This window comes from Asterias amurensis, chromosome 13 (assembly GCF_032118995.1).
Source record: "Asterias amurensis chromosome 13, ASM3211899v1".
Classification (NCBI taxonomy): Eukaryota; Metazoa; Echinodermata; class Asteroidea; order Forcipulatida; family Asteriidae; genus Asterias; species Asterias amurensis.
This window is the reverse complement of record NC_092660.1, coordinates 2,925,326-2,947,168: the sequence shown is the minus strand read 5'-3', so window position 1 is coordinate 2,947,168 and position 21,843 is coordinate 2,925,326. Positions and strand designations below refer to the sequence as shown.

At 38.9% G+C, this 21,843-nt stretch overlaps 1 protein-coding gene across 2 annotated transcripts; it reads right to left on the bottom strand.

The window, feature by feature from the left end:
• Nucleotides 1–1,610: 1,610 nt before the first annotated feature.
• LOC139945926 (DNA repair and recombination protein RAD54-like) lies at nucleotides 1,611–21,685 on the bottom strand. Of its 2 annotated transcripts, none has more exons than XM_071943445.1 (23): nucleotides 21,597–21,685; nucleotides 19,594–19,683; nucleotides 18,596–18,742; nucleotides 17,814–17,874; nucleotides 16,834–16,972; nucleotides 16,403–16,422; nucleotides 15,702–15,751; nucleotides 15,185–15,262; nucleotides 14,037–14,100; nucleotides 13,310–13,362; nucleotides 12,652–12,745; nucleotides 12,379–12,503; nucleotides 11,672–11,822; nucleotides 10,463–10,569; nucleotides 10,218–10,257; nucleotides 9,892–9,924; nucleotides 8,591–8,746; nucleotides 8,219–8,329; nucleotides 6,928–7,051; nucleotides 6,282–6,360; nucleotides 5,162–5,341; nucleotides 4,337–4,500; nucleotides 1,611–3,414 (listed from the first exon to the last, which is right to left on the bottom strand). In XM_071943445.1, the coding sequence occupies exons 3-23, from the start codon at nucleotides 18,653–18,655 to the stop codon at nucleotides 3,213–3,215; spliced, it is 2,091 nt and encodes a 696-aa protein (XP_071799546.1). In that variant the 5' UTR covers nucleotides 18,656–18,742; nucleotides 19,594–19,683; nucleotides 21,597–21,685; the 3' UTR covers nucleotides 1,611–3,212. The 2 variants fall into 2 exon arrangements, with proteins under 2 accessions (XP_071799546.1, XP_071799544.1); XM_071943443.1 differs by lacking the exon at nucleotides 21,597–21,685 and adding an exon at nucleotides 20,494–20,872.
• Between the last annotated feature and the right edge of the window lie 158 nt (nucleotides 21,686–21,843).

Below are 21,843 nucleotides of genomic sequence, written 5' to 3'. Positions count from 1 at the left end.
ATAAAATACCACCGTTAAACCAGCATTGCGCCCTCATTTTTTTGTGTTGGTGCTATAACAGTCTGTTACGCGTAAGTTAACAACCAAGCTTTATGATTGGTCTGTTAAGCGGAAGTTAATAACCAAGCTTTATGATTGGTCTGTTAAGCGGAAGTTAATAACCAAGCTTTATGATTGGTCTGTTAAGCGTAAGTTAATAACCAGAGCTTTATGATTGGTCAGTTACGCGTAAGTTAATAACTAAGCTTTTTGATTGGTCTGTTAAGCGAAAGCAGCAGTTGTCCACACGTAAGAGGGCGGTATTTAGCACCACCGTTAATTTTTCACCTGCAAGCAAAATACCACCGTTAAACCAGCATTGCGCCCTCATTTGTTTTGTGTTTGTGCAATAATTAAAAACACAGTCCACATGTCATGCATATCAACACTAAGACCACTATTCACAAAGCTAGCAGCTCAGCTAAACTTCAGTTCTGGAACTTTGAATTTGTTCATAATTTCTTGACTTTTTTTGGCAGAACTTTTGCCATTTCTGTGGGTACAAACTACCATCTCTTCACGAGGGAATCCCAAACTAGAATTGATCACAAGGAAGGTAGGCAAACACTGTCACTGCGCTGCGCTCACTCAGCAGGCAGAGATCAAAAGTTTCCTTTTTCAAGATTTTGAATAGCATCAGTTATTGATATTGATTTAGCATGTTTCCTCATAATATGTGGGGTACAGTGTACAATGTATGTGTTTTTAGACCATCTTAAAGTAATTCATCTCAACGCCGAGGGTAAGAACTATTAACAAAAAAAAACAAGACATCTTTTTTGGCCCCCCTCGTGAACAAGATATGCAAAAGTCTTTAAAACAACCAAGGCTTTCTGGTTTACAATCTGACACTGATAAATGTTTAACTCGTTCAGGCACAGCCAACTACATGGAACGTCACTGTGCCACTATCAACAGAGTCACTTCATCATTTGGACCATCTCCAACCTTCAAGGTAGAAAAAAGTGATGCAAGTTTTGCAGAAAGTGCTGCAAGATTTCACTTTGATCAACTACAGGAGAGACGACAATGGCAAGATAGAAGGCTGGTGGCCTTGGCTAAACTCAAACATTTAGGCCAAATGAATGCTATAAAGAGTGACTCTTTGTGAGTTTTACCCTATACTCCACAAGCGCAACTGACTGGGTAAACTATTTAAATGATTATGGGTTTGAACAAAGAAATATTTACTGGGATAGGATGGGACTCAAACCAATGACTTCCGGATTAACGCACCGGCGCTCAACCAACTGAGCTATCTAACCCTATTTTGGCTGTTTCTCTCTGTTGTCAATATCCTTGTTCGGGGGTTGCTGGTCAGAAGCCATGCAACCATTAACTGCCGTCGTTTAGCCAGGGATCAATTGAAGTTACGATACCTGGGAAGGGGCAGCCAGGGGATCGTCAACAATTAGTTGTGACTTGAAATATGACACAATGGTTTGTTACTGGGAAACAACCAAAGAAACAATGAGTTTGTAAAACTAAAAGTGAAAAGTCGATAGGGTTTATTGAGCACAGTGAAGTTACCTGGGCCAAATTTCATGGCTCTGCTTACCGTAAGCACAGTGGTCAAATCGGCCAAAAATCTGACATAGCATCTTTAATGCTTTTAATGAGGGTCCGATATCACATGGACTTAGGACTTTGTTTAAATAAACTTATGCTTTCTCAATTTTACTACTTGCAGTGTTTTTCTCTTTGTTCACAAACATTTAATTCACGGGCACACGCTCGTCTTAAAAGACCAGCCATTGAGGTCTTACATGAAATCCATGCAATGCACAAGTTATAGTTGGCAAGACGAGTTGGTGTGATTTTTCACTTGGGATGTTTTGCCGACAATATAATTCAGATTCAGATTTATAAAAATCATATTATCATTCCACTTTCATATTTCTGCAACAGACATCCTCATCAGCTCCTCTAAACAGTTTTAATCTGTTCAAGCCATCAGTGGTGGAAGATGAAAGATATACTGTCCATCTGCATTGCTTTCTTTAAAGATTGTTACAGAAATGGTCAGAAACAAAAAGCGTGAAGATCACAGGTTTACATCAAACTCACACGGTCTAATGATAATGATAGTTGAAAAAAATCCCTTGAAATATTTATATCTGAAATGTAATGTAATGTTTGATGAGAAATAAATAATCTAATTTCGCATTTGGAGTTTATTGCTCAGTGAGCGTTTTATTCATTTGTTTTGGAATCAGTGCTATGCAAAATTTGTAATTGTTTTTTTACTATTCTCTTGTGGCCGATCGATCTCAAACTTCTACAGGTTTGTCAGTTTATGTTTATAGTGGATCACATAATATTGCTTAGGGAGCGTCTCAAAAGTCGGAACGGTAGGAACGTTCTTTTTGGATCGCAAGAGTATCCCCGCCGCTTTTGTCCGTTCCACAGGACCGGTCTTTTGGAACGCTCCGCGTATACTTTGTCATGATGTTGCGATCCTGCGGGCATATGCCCGCAGGATGTTCTTTTGCGCTAGGAACGTGCCCAACTTTTGAGACGCTCCCTTACACTGCCAGCAACTTTTTTTTGCTAGCAAAACCAATTCTGTATTGTTCCTTTAAGATATAGAGAAGATGTATAGGTCACCAGCGCCTACAATACGCAGAGTGCATCGCAAGGTTAGAGTCAACGGACACTCTGCTCTCCCCGCTTGAGATTCGGAGAATAGCACAAGACAGGATAGAATGGAAAAAGCTTGTGTCCGCTTGCTGTACAGCCGACTGATGATGATGTTAGAGAATTATATAATAACAATTCCACTAAAGAAGGAATCATCAATGCGCCACAGAAATACCCCCCAGTTCCTCTTAACAGGTTTAATCTGTTTTTGTTATCGATGGTGGAAGATCATCAATGATAAAAGATATACTGTCTATCTCCATTGCTTTCTTTAAGATATAGAGAGTTATTTAATAATAAAAATTCCAATCCCTCTAGAAAGAGTTATCCATCTATCGCAGAAATCTTCCTCAGCTCCTCTAAACAGTTTTAATCTGTTTTGGTTATCGATGGTGGAAGATCATCAATGTTGAAGGATATACCGGTACTATCCATCTCTTGCTTTCTTTAAGATACAAAGAATTTATTTAATAACAATTTCAATGCCTCAAGAAAGAGTTATCCATCTATTGCAGAAATCTTCCTCAGCTTCTCTAAACAGTTTTAATCTGTTCATGTGATCGATGGTGGAAGATGAAAGATATACTGTCCATCTCCATAGCTTTCTTTAAGATGCAGTCCATGACGCCACGCTTACTGCTGCAATGGCTCCAATTGCTCAGGTCACTGTTGCAGTCTGAGTCTGGTGGTGGGGGACGGACTTGGATGTTATTGACACAGCGACGACAGTTGAACCTAATTCAATAGTTGTATCAAAGGAGAATCAATTATACATTTTTATAAAATAACACAACAATAGAAACAGTTAGTTACACAGTGTATGTTTGATCACGGTTTGATGCAGGCATCACACTGTTCGGAAATTTACATCAGATGAATACAGACATGGAGTTTTGCGTGAAAACAGGCCTGGAGTTACCAGGCAGGCCATGGAGCTTTTTCTTGTGAGTTTTTTCTTTTTTTGCGCTTCTGCTCTAAAAAGTATCGGATACACATTCTGTGATTGTCTATGTGTGGACTGTGCGTGGACTGTGCGTTCATTTAGCTTCCCTGGGTCGACCCCGGTCTGCCCTGTTGCGTTCAAATAGCTTTGACGGGGCTCACTGGGAGTGGGTACTGCCGGGTTAACCCAGGGAAGCTTATCGAACGCAGCCAGAATTTTTATCGCTCAGCATGCAGGTTCCCCCCCCCCCAAAAAAAAAGACAACATTTTTCTTAACAAAATTTAAAAATTACGAAACCTATTCTTTAAAGGAACACGTTGCCTTGGATCGGTAACTTTAGTAGATCGAGTTTGTGACCATGAATCCCTACTACTATGAATGTCATATAGTTTACCTGTAGAAGTTTCAGCTTGATTAGTCGTTAAGTTTTTAAGAGAAAAAAAAGGGGAAAAATCACAGAGCGATATTTTCAAGAGAGACGCATAAATACCAATAAACACGTTGTACATGCTAAAGTAGTTTTCGTCTCCAGACATTTTTTACTCATTTCACAAAAAATACAGCACCTCAGCAAGTAATATTTATAGGGAAATTTCTGCATAATTATCTTCAAACCGTGTAAGTTTAATGTAAATCTGTGGAGTTTGTGTTTGTTGTGTCGTATAAAAAGCACCCAAACCTTGTACAGATTGGAAAAAAAGAGAACGTCTTACTTGTCATGGGTGTCACTGATGGTATTCTCATTCAGAGGGAATAAATCACGGAGCTGATCCAGAGAGAAATGTCTCTCGACGTCTTCTTCATTGTCGACGACGCAGCTCGACAGAGCTTTCTTGTGAGCCTGACGCTGGAATATCTTCTCCTCTATCGTACCCGTCTAGGAGTTCACAAAAGGAGGGAAAAAATCAGGCGCATCCCAACAGGTGATTTAAAAAAGGACCAATGCCTTGGATCGAGCGAGCTTGTCAATAAAAAGCATTTGAAACTGTTTGCTATTAAATGCTTATGGTTAGAAAGATCTTTGAAAAGTATAATATAATAATCCGCACAAAACTTTGCAAACTAACATGGTCAGTCATTTTGTGGAGTCAACATTTTTGACTCCACAAATTAGAGTGCTGTGTTAGTGCACAACGTATAAGAAAAAACATGCAATTTCGAGGCATATTTGTGTGGGTCATTAAATTCTACTAGTAAACATCTTTCTAATCATAAGCATTTCAAAACAAACAGTTTCAAACCCTTATCATAGACTAACTGGCTCGATCCAAGGCAATTACTCCAAATAACATACTCCAATTACTCCAAATACTTGGTAATGAAAAACAAAGAGTTGTTGAAAGTATAAAACATTGTGAGAAACAACTCTCTAAAGTAGCAAAGCTTTTGAGACTTTTCTCACTCAAATATGTATGAATCTTAGAAAGACTTCAGGCCTGAAGCCTTCCTCAGGCATCTGGAAAGCACACAATTGTGCAACAAGGGCTTTTTTGATTCATTATTCTCAAAATTAACGAAAAAACCCCAAAAGTACGTACTGAGAGTAGGCGATAGATGAAGCATTCTTTCTTCTGTCCGTCCCTCCACACTCTGGCCATTGCTTGGTCATCATTGGCCGGATTCCAATCAGGGTCAAACATGACCAGCCGATTGGCTCCTATCAAGTTTAAGCCACACCCACCAGCTTTACTGCTCAACATAAAGATGAACTCCGGACTCTGTTAAACAGAAAAAAAACCATGCAAGTTTAGAAACTTGTTTTTGTGGGGTGTCGTCCCCCCGGGGGCCTGGGCCCTATTTCATAGCGCTGCTTAGCGGCCGATTTTGTGCTTACTGTGCAATTTCTATTTCATAGTGTTGCTAACCGTAAGCACACGAAAAGGCATGCTAACCTTCTGGTGCTTACCACACGAAAATAAATGACTTTGAGGGTTGAACAAAGAATTGACTAGAGTGGGATTCGAACCAACGACCTCCGGATTAACGTGCCGGCGCTCTACCAACCGAGCTATCTAGCCCTATATTGGCGGTGTCTCTATTTTGTCAATATCTTTGTACAATAAATGACGTCACAATACAAATCCACGGTAAACCTGTGAAATATGTAAGGCTTAAGAAAAATTTTCTGCTACAGTAAGCATGCCAATTTGCTTACTGATAAGCAGCGCTATGAAATTGGGCCCAGGTTGGCTTGTGGTTAAGAGCTCGCTCTCACCAAGGTGACTATCTGTGGTCTAGCAATGCTCTAGAACTGCAAAGATTGTGGGTTAAAATCCCACCCAATGTCTGTGATTCTTTTCACAGATCTGGGAAAGTACTGAGTATACAGTGCTAATGGACATCGGTGTATGGGTAACAACCAAAATAAATATTCTTTATCACCGATGCAAATTTAACATATATTAAATCGCTGCGGTACCCGCTGCCAAAACATAGGATTTGAACTGCCTCTAGCTACCGGGCAACCTCGGTGGTCTAGTTGGTAAGACACTGCTCTAGAATTGCAAGGGTCGTAGCTTCGAATCCCACCCGATGCCTGTGATTTTTTTCTAAGGAAAGTACTGAGTATACAGTGCTAACACACATCTTTGTATATGGGTGAAACCAAATTGAATAAGCCAAAAGTTGCTCGTTAAGGAAGTAAAAATCATATCTTACACTAGGATTGTTGAACCTCTCCACCATCTTGGCCCTTTTCTTGATGGACATACTGCCGTCCAGTCTCACAAAGATATAGCTACACAAAATAAAGACAAAAACAACCATTAAGTAAAAATAGTTGAGACATGCACCTCAAAAAGCTTGCCATTTTAGGTTCAAAACGCAACAACAAAGCGGGCACTAATATACACATATTGACTGTCAATGAGGTAACTATTGTACGTCTATTCCCCCGAGGGACTTTGAGTGACTAGGAGAGTGACCCATTTCCCGAGGCCGAAGGGCGAGGGAAATAGGCCCCTCTTCTGGTCACTCACAGACCCGAGGGGGAATAGACGTACACTAGTTACCGAATTATGCAGTCAATAAGTGTTTTATAACAGAGCTCGGTCTTAAATGTGAAATAAAAACAGAAATCTGGAAAAGAAAGGAAGTTTTGTAGTTCAGCTGTTCACGGTTCAAGTCAAGCGGGCGCTGTTACCGGGCACTATTTTCAAAGACTAGTGCTCGCTCGGGAACTAGTTCCCGCAAACAGGCATGCGCGATCACTAGACTATATTAGTTCATCCCACATGAACGTGTTTCAGCCAACCAGAACACAGAACAAGCAAGAGGTGTGCTATTAAAGTGTTTAGTGTCTTACTTTCTCTGTCTGCAGAGTTGCTCAAAAAGATCCAGAGTTTGTGTATAGTTGGAGACTAAGACCACCTTATCACTGGTTGTACTCCGAGTCATGGCCAGCAAATAGTCCAAGACACACATCTTGCCTGAAATACAAGAAAAGAACAAAAAAACATATCATTTTCGTGCAAGTCCTTTAAGGCAGTGGACACTTTGAATTCGGGTCATCTCGTACCCAAGTCAACTCGTACCCAAGTCAACTCGTACCCAAGTCAACTCGTACCCAAGTCAACTCGTACCCGAGTCATCTCGTACCCGAGTCAACTCGTACCCGAGTCAACTCGTACCCAAGTCAACTCGTACCAAAATATTTTTTTTCAAGTTGCAGATACATGTAAAAAGATAATCAGAACATACGCAGATGAATGAATTGAATGAATTTTTATCATAATTTTTTTTATGGGAACCCTTTAACAAGAAAAACACGGAACGTTTGCGTACTATACATTGTATGTTTTTATATTGAATGAGTTTGTTTTTAAGCAAAAAAGAGAAGAACTTTAAAAAAAGGTAACCCTTTTTATGTCTCATATGTCTTTACATAGAGTAAGAACATGGTCTTTATAAGCACCAAACATTAAACAAAATTACAGCCTGGACTGTTTAAAACATTGGAGGAATACTACCGTAAAACATCTTAAAGAAATCACCCCCCCCCCCCCCCCCCCCCCGAAAAAAGGAAAAAAGAAAAAAACAGGAGAAGAGAGATGAACATCTACCATTATTTAAAATGAAATTCGTGAGATGGTATTATTTTTAAAAAAAGTGAGTAGAATATCAATTTTATTTCCCGTCGCTTATAAAATCACGCTGCACGGATTCTCCGTATCGGCATACAACGTACGTTATACGGTACGAGTTGACTTGGGTACGAGTTGACCTGGGTACGAGTTGACTTGGGTACGAGTTGACTTGGGTACGAGTTGGTTTGGGTATAATATTTTGGGTACGAGTTGACTTGGGTACGAGTTGACTTGGGTACGAGTTGACCTGTTTCGGACACTTTTGGTAATTATTCAAAATAATTATTAGCATAAAACCTTACTTGGTAACGAGTAATGGGGAGAGGTTGATGGTATAAAACATTATGAGAAAGGGCTCCTTCTGAAGTGACGTAGTTTTCGAGAAAGAAATAATTTTCCATGATTTTGAATTTGAGACCTCAGAATTAGATTCTAAAGTCTCGAAATCAATTATCTGAAAGCACACTACTTCGCGATTGCAAGTTGTGCGTTATTATTATTATTTTTTACCTGATAGGTCTGGTTGCACCTTCCCATGATTGTAGTTGCTCGGAAACAGCTCGGTGCAATCTGCAAAATCACTCTGTGAATCTTGACACTTGTCATAGATCAATGCTGGGTCTGGAAAAAAAGCAGTATTGACGTAAAACTTTATTATTTATCTCTAGAAATGTCCAGCCTTCTGTGGCCAAATGCCAAATCAAACACATGGTTTGTCAGTTTATGTATACGGTGGATAACATAAAGTGCTTACAATGCCAGCAAATGTTATGGTTAGCAAAAAAAATTCTGTAACGTACTTTTAAGATTGATATTAGCTCTTAGTGAAAATGACACTGGAGTAGCTTAGCCTGTTGATGCATTTTCTTTACTGACACTTACGATTGCATAGTTTCTTGAGTTGTGTAATGGCAGAGAGAGAAGACGCTGAATTCTTGCCGCTGTTGCTCGTTCCACATTCAGACATCTTGCTGGACACATATTGTTTGTACAGGGAAGTTTGAAGCTGCGTCATCTTACAACACACAACCTGTTCAACTACAAAAAATCACTGACACATTAAAGGCACTGGACACTATTGGTAATTGTCAAAGACAAGTCTTCTGACTTTGATGCATCTCAACATATGCATAAAATAAAGGACCAAGTTACCCCTTTCTCAAAAACTAGGTTATATCAGAGTGAGTCGGAAAAATCAGTATGGAGAAGCAAGCCAAAATAGGACAACAGGGGTGAAACTTTCAACAAAATTTTTCTTGTAAATTTAAATGCAAAATATTTCCCACTTTTTACTGGCAACTTCCATCCAGAAAAACAACATCACAAAGGGGTTATAATGCAGAAGTCATTTCAATATTTTCAAAAAAAAAAGAAGACCAAAAAAACCTCTCACTCTTTTTTGTTAAACAAACAGTACAACAGAGAGAGTGGGTCAGAGTCTGTAACACCCATTTCTACAGGCACTCTAAGTTGAGCCGAACCTGAAAAGTTCAGAAAAGTTCACTAGAAGTCGAAAGATCAACTGTTGCAGCGGTTCGGAATTACTGTAGAGCGCCTTGGTTTCAGACGTTGATTTTGTCATGAGCCGAGCCGATGTAAATGTTATGTTAGTTAGGAGTGACTGGGCGCTCTAGAACTTGAAAGATCGACTGTTGTAGTCGTTCGCAACGACTCTAGAGCACCTCGGTTTCAGACGTCGATTTTCCGAGCCAATGTAAATGTTTTGCTAGTTAGGAGCGACTGGGCGCTCTAGAACTTGAAAGATCGACTGTTGTAATTGTTCGGAACGACTCTCAAGTGTCTTGGTTTCAGATAATCATCTTGTCATGAGTCTTTTTTATGTTAAGTTCGCCTGTCTGAAACCAAATTTTGTGGGGTCGACCTGGAGTCGCTGCTAATCTATTTGGTTTGAGGTGCACCTCTCTGAAACAGGTGATGGTGACTTTAAAATGTATTGCAAATGTGTCTGTGCCTACAAAGGAGAACTGACACATTATATGAAGTGACCAGTTTTGTAAAAGAGTTGTGTCTGTGCTTTTAATTAACCAATGTTAACTTTTTTGGTATCTCTAAGGGGCTATTAAAAGTTATCAGTCAGACAAAAGGGAAAAACAATGGGAGTGGGTTTGTTTTATTGTTCTCCTGCATGCATGTGTACATATATGGAATTTTTTGTAACTTACTTTTAACTGGAAGGTATTTCGTCAGAAGGGCAGCTGTGAAAAAAAGGAACAAATATATGATTTGAGGCATTGCATAGTGAGGTATCAATATATATTTGGTTTGCAGTAACACCGTGTGTGTATCTACTTAGTCTACATCCGTTTGGACTGTAAAAGGGGCAGCCCTGTTTCAGCCCTAGGAGTAGGTGGCAACGGCCTCTGGAAAAAAAACAATTGTAGCCCACACATTGAAGTGGCCTTCAGGCCTTGTGTGTCTGGCGACGTGCATAAATTTTTTTTTTTTAAATCACCAAAGAAAAGAAGGGACTGAGAGGAAAATGACTTACATGTTCTTCGGATGATGCATTTGTTGACCAATACTGCAAGCTGTACCAAGCAGAATAAAAAGAAAAAAATTGGCTTGTAAATAAATTGAAGAGAAATTATGTTATGTTTTGAGAAGAGTAGTTTTGAAAGTTTGTTAAATAAATGTTGATTTGAACTCAACTATTACGAAGCCATTCTGGAAATCAGAATCATTTATACCTAAGATGAGGGGTCAAGTATTTTACAATTATCCACCAGGTCTTACCTCCTGTAGTTTTTCTTGGCCGCGCTGTTTGTCTTTGTCGCTAGAGCTGGCGTCACGACCTCTTAGGATCGGCAACTCAAACTTTTTCTTGAATTCCTGTGATGTTCCTAGATTTTCACAGATGATAATAATAATAAGAATATCGTAGTCTTATATAGCGCACGTATCTACCAAACAAGGTACTCAATGAGCTGAGTATATACAAACTTTCAGAAAGATAGGTGATTGCAGTGATGAATTCTGAGACCCAATTACTTAGCACCATATAAGGGTTTACAAGGTGCTACGGCGCATTAAGCAGCCACAACCAGGAACACCGGGGAGAACCACTTCTCTTTTGGATAAGTGCACTGGGTTCTTTTACATGCGTTACACAACACATGGGACCAATGGCGTTACGTCCCATCCAAAGGACGAAGCAATGGTAAAGTGTCTTGCTCAAGGACACAAGTAAGTGTCACGGATCATAGTTGAAAAAATACAACTTTATCAACCAAAACATTCAGAGATCAGAGAGGATACTAAAACGGAATCACTGATGATTTCTTTGTGAAGATACAAGAGTGAACAATCTGGGAAGCAGTCTCCTGATTTTTATGGTCTCGAGATATTTTTTTTTTTTTCATTTACAATGGTTTTTTTATGAGATATGTTCAAAGCAAGACAAACAGTAAGGGCACAGGAAATTACAAAACAACCCTAATGTGATGGCCAGGATCAACAAAAGTATAATCAAACACTGTTGCTCGAAAGCCTGTTAATCAAGTCACATAGGGAGGCAAACACGACATATTAAATACTCTCTCTTAATAATAATTTAAAATAAATATAAATAATCTGTATAAACAAAGCACAACTTAAGATAACAAAACCAAAAACAAACAACAGAAATTAGACAAGCAAATAAATAAATAAATAGATAATTAAAAAATATAAATAAAAAGTATTAATAATACTTTATAATAATAAATAATTAGAAAAGTACATGTAAAAAGAAGTAAAGCAACAAATAATTCAATATATGGATGGATGAACAAAAAAATAGGTCAATAAATAAATAATTAGACAAATAATGATAACAAAGATAATTACTAGGAAATAGTGGGGAGCCTTGCAGTTAAGTTCTTTGTGGACAATGAGCGTCAGCTTGAAGATGATTTGCTGAGAGATTTTTTTTAGAGTGGGGGGTTGATAGAAAAGGTTTCTTACCAAGGATTCCCTCGTTGACGAAATGAACCAAGCTGAAGTATTCAAGCAGATCGTTCTGAATGGGCGTTCCGGACAGCAACACTCGTCTCTTTGCATTCATTCCATTCAGCGCTTGGTAGGTCTGGTTCTCAGAGTTCTTTAAACGATGGCCCTTCACAGATTGAAACAAAAAAGCCAATAAATGTTTAATTTGTTGCATGTGGAGAGAAAAATGGGAAGCCAACTGGGGCAAGAAGTGTACCAACTAATTGTTGGCCGACCGCGCAAAACATGGCAGAGCTCCGTGTCAAATGACATGGAACTGCAAGGGGTCAATGCAAGGGACGCGACGGTCCAGACCAAGTGTAGGAGAGCCATAGGGATAAAGCAGGCCAACACAGAACAGACTGGACAACGGCCTTAAAACTGACATGGTGATGATTAGTCACTACATTAGTTGAATGAAAATTAAGGCATTTTTTGTTGGGGGGTGGGGGGGTTAACAAAGAATTGACTAGAGTGGGATTTGAACCAACGACCTCCGGATTAACGGCATGCACTCTACCAACTGAGCTATCTAGCCCTTTATTGGCAGTGTCCCTATTTTGTCAATATCTTTGTTCGGGGGTGCCAGTCAGAAGCCATGCAACCGGTTGCTAGCAAAACCAATTCTGTAATGTTCCTTTAAGCATTTCTATGAAATTGGGGTCAGGGTGGACTGTTCTTACCTCATCACATATGACGAGACCCACTGATCCTTTATGAAGGGTTGCAGCATGCAGACGAAACGTCTCATATGAGATGATAAGAATAGGATGTGATGTACGTCGGCCATGTTGAGCCAAGAATGAAGCTAACAACAGACAGAAATTCAAGACAAAAAAGGCAAAGAGAAATTAATTTTTCAAAAAAGAAATGCTTCTGAGTACAAAATACGGTCTAAAATATTTTAACACTGAAATGAAGGAAAGTTCATCGAAGGTAATGGTCTCTTAACTCACCCAGGTTGGTGTCTATTTCCTTTTTGGTTCCTGAATCAATGGCCATAGCATTCAGCTTACTGCCTAACCATTTGCTGATCTCATTGTACCAATTCTAAGTAGAGAAAAAAAGACCCAGTATTTTAACTAGATGTATGAAATGTCCACCTTGGTTAGGGGGTATTATGGCAAATTGCAAAAATATTGGAAATCTGACTAAAGTAGGAAGAATATCATGCTTGGACTGACCAGACCTGGGCCCAATTTCATAGAGCTGCTAAGCATGAAAATTTACTTAGCATGAAATTTCTTCCTGGATACAAACAGGATTACCAACCAAATTTTCATTTTGTTGCATTTCCTAGTTACTGGTATTCAGCTGTTGTATGGTCATCTTGAAAATCACGCAGAAATTTGGTTGGGAAATCCCTTTTTTATCAAGGCAAACATTTCATGCTAAGCAAATTCTTGTGCTTAGCAGCTCTATGAAATGCGACCCAGGGTTCAAACCCACATTTTTTAAATTACAGAAATTGAGTCCACCACGCTAGAAAAACTCTTAGCTACAACACCCCAACATGTAATTTTTTCACCAAGCAGAAATAAAAAGTCAGATAAAAGTTTGTAAGTTCTTATCCCTGCATGTTTTTGAGAGTAAGTAGAGAAACATGAACTGTACCTTGACTAAACTTGAGGGCGCTACTACAACAACCTTGTCAAGTTCTGGCTTTGCTGTAGAATAATCATATATGTAGGATAGTTAAGAGTTAATTGACATTTCTAAGAGTCAAGCAGATACGTATAATTATTTTGGGAAAAAAATTCTGCTTGGCAAAAATTAGCAGGGACTATAGTCACACACAGCATTTAGGCCTGGGCGAATTATTCGAATATCCGGTTAATGGCGAATAGGTTTTCCTATCCGTAACCGCGAATGCCTTTTTTTTCTTAACCGGATATCCGCATAGGGCGCGAATAGCTATTTATAAACTGTAGTTCTGTAATTACAACCAAGTAACCGAATATTCTTTTAATATCCAAATATCCGCGGACGTCGGGCGACAACTGATATGAATGTTTTGTCTGAATCCTTATGAAACTTCTATTAAGACAGCATAAAACAGCATAAATAAAGTATTTAACTATGCTCACCTCCGTGAAGAGTTAAAACAATGACATTTCTGACGTATTTTGTTCAAAGATTACGAAAGTTTTCCTTCACGTAGAGTCAATCACGATCAAAAGAAAAAGCAAATCGCCATCTTTAAATTAGATCCGGTTATTTTTATGAATGAACCAAGTGACACTGTCTAAAACTAATATCAATCCGCCCATACGATCTCTTTCACAAACGAACAGCGCCCTCTAGCGGCAATTTTTATTTTATTTTAATTTTTACTACTTACCATCCGGGCTTTGTCTGAGTAGGGTCCACATGAGAGCTATGCATTGAAGAGTCTTACCAAGTCCCTGAAGAAAAAAACAAATCAGGAATTAAAGGGTTTTGATACCTTTTTTAAATCAAGTTTTTAGCCATGACACGAATCCCTACTCACTGTGAATGAAGATGTATGTAATATAATTCACCAGTAGAAGTTTCATCTTCATTAGTCATCAATTTTTTTTTTCAGATATGAAAATCATAGAGAGCATGATTTCCATTTTACATGCTGAAATAATTTTTGTCTCACTAAGCCTGAAAATTAATTTTGTGAAATTGTTTGAAATTGTGTTACTCATTTCTCAAAAACTACAGCACCTCAGCAAGTAATATTTAAAGGGAAGCTTTCTACCATTATCTTTAAACCGTGTAAGTTTAATGTTACTCTGTAGACATTTGTGTTTTGTGTCGTACAAAAAGTACCTAAACCCTTTATGTAAGTAAGGATTGCGGTGACACCATGTAAAACTCTCTTTTGTGAGTAGTAATAATATAATAATATCGAAGTCTTATATAGCGCACGTATCTACCAAACAAGGTACTCAAGGCGCTGAGTATATACAAACTTTCAGAAAGATAGGTTATGGCAGTGATGGATTCTGAGACCCAATTATGTAGCACTTATAAGGGTTTACAAGGTGCTACGGCGCATGAAGCAGCCACAACCAGGAACACCAGGGCGAACCCCTTCTCTTTTCGATAAGTGCACTGGGTTCTTTTACATGCGTTACACAACATGTGGGACCAACGGCTTTACGTCCCATCCGAAGGACGAAGCAATGGTAAAGTGTCTTGCTTAAGGACACAAGTGTCACGGCTGGGGATTCGAACCCACACTCTGCTGATCAGAAACACCAGTTGAATTCGGTGCTCTTAACCGCTCGGCCACGACACTTCCATGGCTCCGCGAAGGGCTGGTTTATCTGCTTGATGTTTCGATCAGTGTGCTCTGATCGTCATGAATCAGGAATTATGTCACAGTGAAGTACGTAAGAAATCAAATCATGAAACTATTGAAAACAACACAAACTTCATGCAATACTATTTATTTCAAACAACGATTATTATACCAGGCCTTGGCAAAGCCATTTTCAGTTTGCAAAGGGCACTCACCATTTCATCTGCCATGATGCACCCATAGCTGTTGGGAATGCGTCTTCCAGTCACGCAGTCCCACAGAAACTTGACTCCCTTAAAAAAAAAAATTTTAAAACTCATTTAACACCTGTATTCAAAAATGCTGGGGTTGCACTTCAGGTTTTCAAACCCTCAACCTTTAACTCCAAACTGCTTTGAGTGATTAACAAAGAAACTTCCCAACTTTAACAAAAATCCAACAACAAACTCTAAAAAGTTGTTGCAAAAACATTTGAATATGAGCAAGACTCTTTAAGCTGGGCCCAATTCATGCAGCTGCTTAAGCAGAAAATGTTGCCTTAAACAATTTCCTACTAAGCAAAACTATCAGGATACCACAGTTACAGATAGTACATTTGACATGGAATTTAGGCTGGTATCCTTATTCTGGTAAGCAAGATTCTGTTGTGCTTAGCTACTGATTGTGCTTAGCTACTTTTTTGTGCTTACGCAGCTCTACGCAATGAGGCTCGGGTTGCTCTAAAGGTCTTACCTCTCTCTGATGAGGACGCAGAACCTTTGAAAGCTGAGGGTCAACAACCACTAGAAACAAAAAACAAATCCCACAATCAGCAATCAGCATTAAGCCATATCCAAATTGGCCCTTACACCTATGGCTACAGCTAAGAATATTGCTAATGGTCAATGTCCAACCGTCGGTTTCACCAAACTCTCAGGACTAAGGACGAGTTAAACTCTGTTTCCGAAGACGTAAGGACGCATCGAACCCATCCTAAGTTAGGACGGGTTACTTCGTTAACTCGAGACAGAATTAATCCTAGCGTTTCATGACATCAGTTGCAGGATTATTGTCAATGCCCAGTATTCTCATTTGATTTATATCCCAACATTATGCATACATGAACAAACCTAGGAAAATTTGGACTCAATTGGTCATCAAAGTTGCAAGAAAATCATGAACGGAAAAAACACCTTTGTTACATAGAAATGTATTTTTTTCAGATACCTGAGAAAGACTTCATCAGATTCAAATCTTATGGTGAAAAATTACCATTTTCTCTAAAACTAAATTACTTCAAAGGGTGTGGCTTCTTACAATGGTTTATAATATCACCAGCTCTCCAGTGCTCTGTACCAAGAATGTTTTTATGCTCATAAAGTTTTGAAGTCTAATGTCTTACTTGTCAGGGTAAACACTTTTAAAATATAACGGATCAAAAGTGTTTGACTCACCGTGCACCTCCACTTTCTCTCTGCAATGAAAAACAGAGTACAATTTATTAGCGATTAGATTGAATTGATGAAAAACAGTGAGTCAGCCAGTTCCAGGCAACCTCCAGGGAGAAAGCATTCACATTTTGAACGGTCACATATTTTTCTTGTTGGTCGTTTGACATTGTTTCAAAGTTGCCTGCAAAAGTTGCCTTGTGTGATGAAGTCCAAATACTGAAGCTCATTTTGACTTTAATAGCTGTTGCTTTCATAACTCTTTGATTTATGTGGAAATTATGACACAAAATGTCAACTTTCCCATATATTATGACCAGTGTAGTATCTTGCCTGCCAGACTAGCTAAAAAATTGTACAAGGTCACACTTATTGTAAACAGAAGTTCACATGGTCTATATGATGCCACTATTATTATGATTGTTATTAACATGTACCTGTCGACAGTAAGCTGCTCCTGTGCACTCAGCTCCTCCGGTGCATACAGCACGAGTGCCCCTTCCTCATAAGGATCATGAAGGGGCTGACGTGCCCCTTGACGACGGATGCCAAGACCCCTTGAAGCAAGTGTAGATCCTTAAAAAAAAACTTCTTATGTTACTGTATGACACTTCACATTGGCATTAAAATCCTCATCAGTTAACTAAGAGCAAGTTCAAGTGTTCACTAAAGGTTGACTATTTTGACTCAACCCAGGCTGGTCGACCAATGAAGGGTCGCGACTTTGACACTAGTCGCACTAATCGCCCAGGCTTAAGCAGTGTGAGTTTTTGATAACGTTTCTCTCTTTGTAAAACTTGAACTAGCCTATTTGTTGCTTATATTAATTTTTGTAATTAATTCTGTGTTTTTAAAATGTAATGTTTGTTTGTTTTTCTATAAGTATCAAATTTGAATCTTTTAGTGCACACATGGAAAGCAATTTTCACTTTTTACTTGTAATCTGTGATGAAATAAATAAATTGAATTGAATTGAATTGAATTGAATTGTGTTCTCATAAGAATTTTTTTCATTCAACTACAGCAACTTTTCTGTAGAATGACAAAATTAAATCCAATGGGTATGCAAGGTCAACTCACCGCGACCGTGATGTAAAACTAACAAGTCGCAAGATGTCAGGGGAAGACTTCTGCGCAGCCATGGTAACTTATCAGGGCAACTAAAAGTCAAATGGGAACAGCTCCGCGCTGTAAACCTACCGCGACCACGCTGTTAAACAATATACAAACTTTGCGGAAGGAATACAAGTCCAGGTGGGAACGCACGAAAGAATTACACCAAAGCCAATCATGGTAACTTTCTGCGTGGCAGCAAAAGAAAAAGGTCAATGGGAACACAGCTGAAGGTAAGGCAGTGGAGGGTTAAATAATATTTGACATGAGACACCTGCACAGAAAAGAAACACCCAAAAGTTACCTTTGTAGTTGGGAATAGGTATCTTGAACGGCCGTGAGAGAATATTCTTGATTGCCTCTTCCTGAGGGATATCAAATAAAGAGTCAACATGTCAATTGACTGTAGACCATTAATTAAAACTTGCACAGTTCATAAGAAAGACAAGCAATGATTTTAATAGGGCCTAGATTTGCATCAGGGATGAAGAGTATTAATTTTGCAACATAATGCCAATCAAGCAGGAACACCGGGGCGAACCCCTACTCTTTGAGATAAGCGCGATTGGTTCTTTAAGGTGTGTTACACAACACAGAGGACCTATGGCTTTAAGTCCCATCTGAAGGACAAAGCAATCAAGGAGTGTGGCTTCAAATCCCCAGCTGTGACACTTGTGTCCTCAAGCAAAACACTTAGCCATTGCTTTGTCCTTCGGATGGGACGTAAAGCTGTTGGTCCCATGTGCTGTGTAAATGCATGTAAAAGAACCCAGTACACTTATCTAAGAGAAGGGGATCGCCCCGTTGTTCCTGGCTGTGGCTGCTTCATGCGCCGTAGCACCTTGTAAACCCTTATAAGGTGCTACATAATTGGGTCTCAGAATCCACCACTGCAATAATCTTTCTGAGAGTTTATACGTGTATATACTCAGCGCCTTGAGTACCTTGTTTGGTAGATACTTACGTGCGCTATATAAGACTTCGATATTTGATATTGTTATTAAAACCACAAAAACACACCACTAGGACTTAAATGGGATGCTCTAAATCGCTCAGTCACGAACCCATGAAGGAAACACTACATACATGAGATGATCTTGCCGGGCTGCAGTTGGTGTTATTCAGTAAGTTGAGAGGTCTCCTCATGATGGATGTGAACCTGGACCCGGCTGACGGCGAACTGCCAACATTACTGGAGTCAGAATCTAACTTCAACTTCTTTTGGGATGAGAGCTGATGAAAAAAGGAGACAACACCGGAAAAAAAACCACTGCATTATTTTTATGCGCCACACATCTGGAACTCTCTACCACTTTATCTTAGATCTTGTCTTTGTACCACAAAATTCAAATCTCTTCTCAAAACTCATCTTTTGTCACAGGTTTTCAATGACTAATTTTTTTGTGTCTGTTTTTTCTTTGTTTTTTGTTTTTGGTTGTGACTGTGCCTCGAACACTCAGCAGGGTGGATATAAATGTGCGCTTTACAGTCTAATTATTATTATTATTAGTGTTACATTTAATATATATTTTGTTGTAAATGTGCCACCTGGGTGTCCGACCTATAGTTCCCCTTATCAGAATGTTTAGCGTGAAACCAGATTTTATGCTTCTTCTCACCCATACACTCTTGATTTGTTGAGATGTAGAAAAAAAGAGTCATTCCAACGGCTTTATTCCACATAGGCCAACTGCATCTCTTTGGCACCCCTTGCCTGGTGCATGTTTCCCTCCATCCTACAATCTAGACGGTTTTAAGGAATATCACATCCTTCTCTGCTCCCAGAGTTTTTTTTTATACATTTAATAGTTTGTCTTCTTGTAGCCCCTTACCAAGAGTTGCTTTTAAACTTTTTCGGAGTAGTAAACCTACCTTTTTGTTTTGTTTTCAAACTATGAAATAAACTAGGCTTAAAGTTTAAGCCCTGTTAATCCAATTTGCATAGTTCAAAACAAAATCGATAGGTTTACTGTTCCGATTTTTTTTTTTTTTTCATTTTTCTATGAGGGATCGGAGCAGAACATTAGTTTTATTACACAAATGTATAGTCACACATTTTGTTCTTCTCCAAAAAGCAAACTCACCCTTTTACCACAAACGTCCTCATTATTCTTGCGTTTACTCGGCTGAGTCTGTTGAGACTGGGAGAGCTGACTTGGAGCAAGTCTTCTCAGCTGAAATAAGCAAATGGCTACACAGTTAAAAATAAAGTAAATTAAGCTTTAAAGACACTGGGCACTATTGGTAAATGTCAAAGACCAGTTTTCTCACTTGGTGGGTGTATCTCAACATATGCATAACAACTGTGAAAATTTGAGCTCAATTGGTCGTCGAAGTTGCGAGATAATAATGAAAGAAAAAACACCCTGTCACACGAAGTTGTTACTTTCAGATGTTTGATTTGGAGACCTCAAATTCTAAATCTGAGGTCTCGAAATCAATCGTTACCAAGTGAGGTGTATATGCTAATAATTATTTTGAGTAATTACCAATACTAGTGTCCACTGCCTTAAACATGTTCAAGATGCCATGGGCGAGTGGGTACCGGGTGTATTGGCCGAGTGGTTTATATAGAGTACCAAAGTTCAAGTTTGAGTGAGTAGATCTGACGTGGGTCAGCAGGTCAGGGGTTAGTTGCGATAACGTAACCCTCCTCTCGACTCGCAACTAGTCAGGGGTTCAAGTCCCCTCTGGGTGTCGCTTGTGGAAGGTGTCGTGGCTGAGCGGTTAAGATATAACAAATTATAAGTAAGAGCACCGCCACCGAACATTCAGATGATTTCAGTTTACACTCCTCTCACTTCTGCTTCTACTTCTGCTTGGATACTCGGTAGAATAAAATAACTCAACAAGTGGAAGTGTCACAAGTTACAAAAAGGACGGTTATCTATAATATAATCTATTTTATATTTTTTATTTAGTATTAAAAAAAAGTTAATACACATCACATGACAAACAGACAGTACACTACGTGAGCATCTTACCATTTTGGTAGATTTGATTGTATTTGTAGCCACTGATGGGTGGTGGCCAGTCCAACTTCCCTTGAGTTGGATAAAATAACTGTTTTAGAACGTGAAGAACAGCGAACAGCCGGCCCAGTCACTCTCAACACTCACACTGTCATTGACAGTCCACAAATTGGTCGTCCTTGTTTATTTTCATAACACATCTCGACTTGTCAAGCAACCGGATCCCGCTGTGGAGTTTGATTACTGTCTATGTCATGAATAATGTCTCTCTAAACACTATAATTTATAACTAAAGGCAGTATAAATAAACACTCGACTCTCACTCATAATTCTCAATAATCATAAAAAGACGACTTGACTCTGTGTTGTTCGAAATGCCCGCAAAACAAGCCGCGCATACACATATCCGTCCGAGAGCGAGTAGACCACTCATCTTATATACCGCCCTCTATACTGATAACAAATGTAACTCCTGAGTGACACCGAAGCATTGGACTAAACCTGACCCAAAGAGTTCATAAACTATTGTCAAGTATCATCGTTTCCTTTGAGTCTCAATCTAATGAACCCATAACATTGTTCATCTGCAAAAAGGAAAAAGGGAAAACGAACCTTTTACCCTTTACCATTTTTTGTTAATCTTCAAAAGGAAAAGGAAAACGAACCTCTTAACCCTTCACCGTTTTTTTTTTATTTTACAGGAAAAATCGAATCACAAACCCGTATACCCTTAACCTTTTCAAGATTTTCCAAATGAAAAAACGAAAAAAAAAAACCATTACCCTTTACTACTTTCAAAATCTTCAAAAAGAAAAAGGAAAAAGGAACCCTTTTTACCCTTTACCGTTTTTGAATCTTTAAAAGAAAAATGAAAAAACGAACCTTTTACCCTTTACCATTTGTTAATCTTTAAAAGGAAAAAGGGAAAACGAATGGGCGTACCCTTTACCGTTCATAAAAAACGAGAATGGAAAACGAAAATTAAACCCTTTACCCTTTACCGTTTTTTATACCGTTTGGTTTTCTGTAATAACAAAAACACGAACAACTCAAACCCATCACCAACTTTTTTTGTAAAAAAAAAAAAAGGAAAAAGGAAAAACGAAACCTTTTACCAGTTTTCGTCGTGCAGTAAGTTTACCCAGGATGCATTGTAATGCATATACCACCGGTCAATCAGAGAGGGGTCACGGGTCACGCAAGTTACCGTTGGCACTGTACTACCTCTGCCTCGAGATGATCTGCCTCACTGCCTCAACGGTTTTCAAAATAAGAAGGAAACAAAAGCGTGTGTCTTCTGGGCGCCAAGAAAGCTTTAGTTGTTTAATTACAGAGCAATGAACACTTGCTCTATGATTTTAT

Bases quoted from the DNA above. Each gene is read 5' to 3' on its own strand.
- LOC139945926 (XM_071943443.1), bottom strand. The intron at 16,973-17,813 runs GTAACTTTTGGG...TTTTTTTTTAAG, and splicing joins ACCTATTCCCAACTACAAAG to GATCTACACTTGCTTCAAGG. The intron at 8,330-8,590 runs GTAAGTGTCAGT...CTTTTTTTCCAG, and splicing joins ACTCAAGAAACTATGCAATC to ACCCAGCATTGATCTATGAC.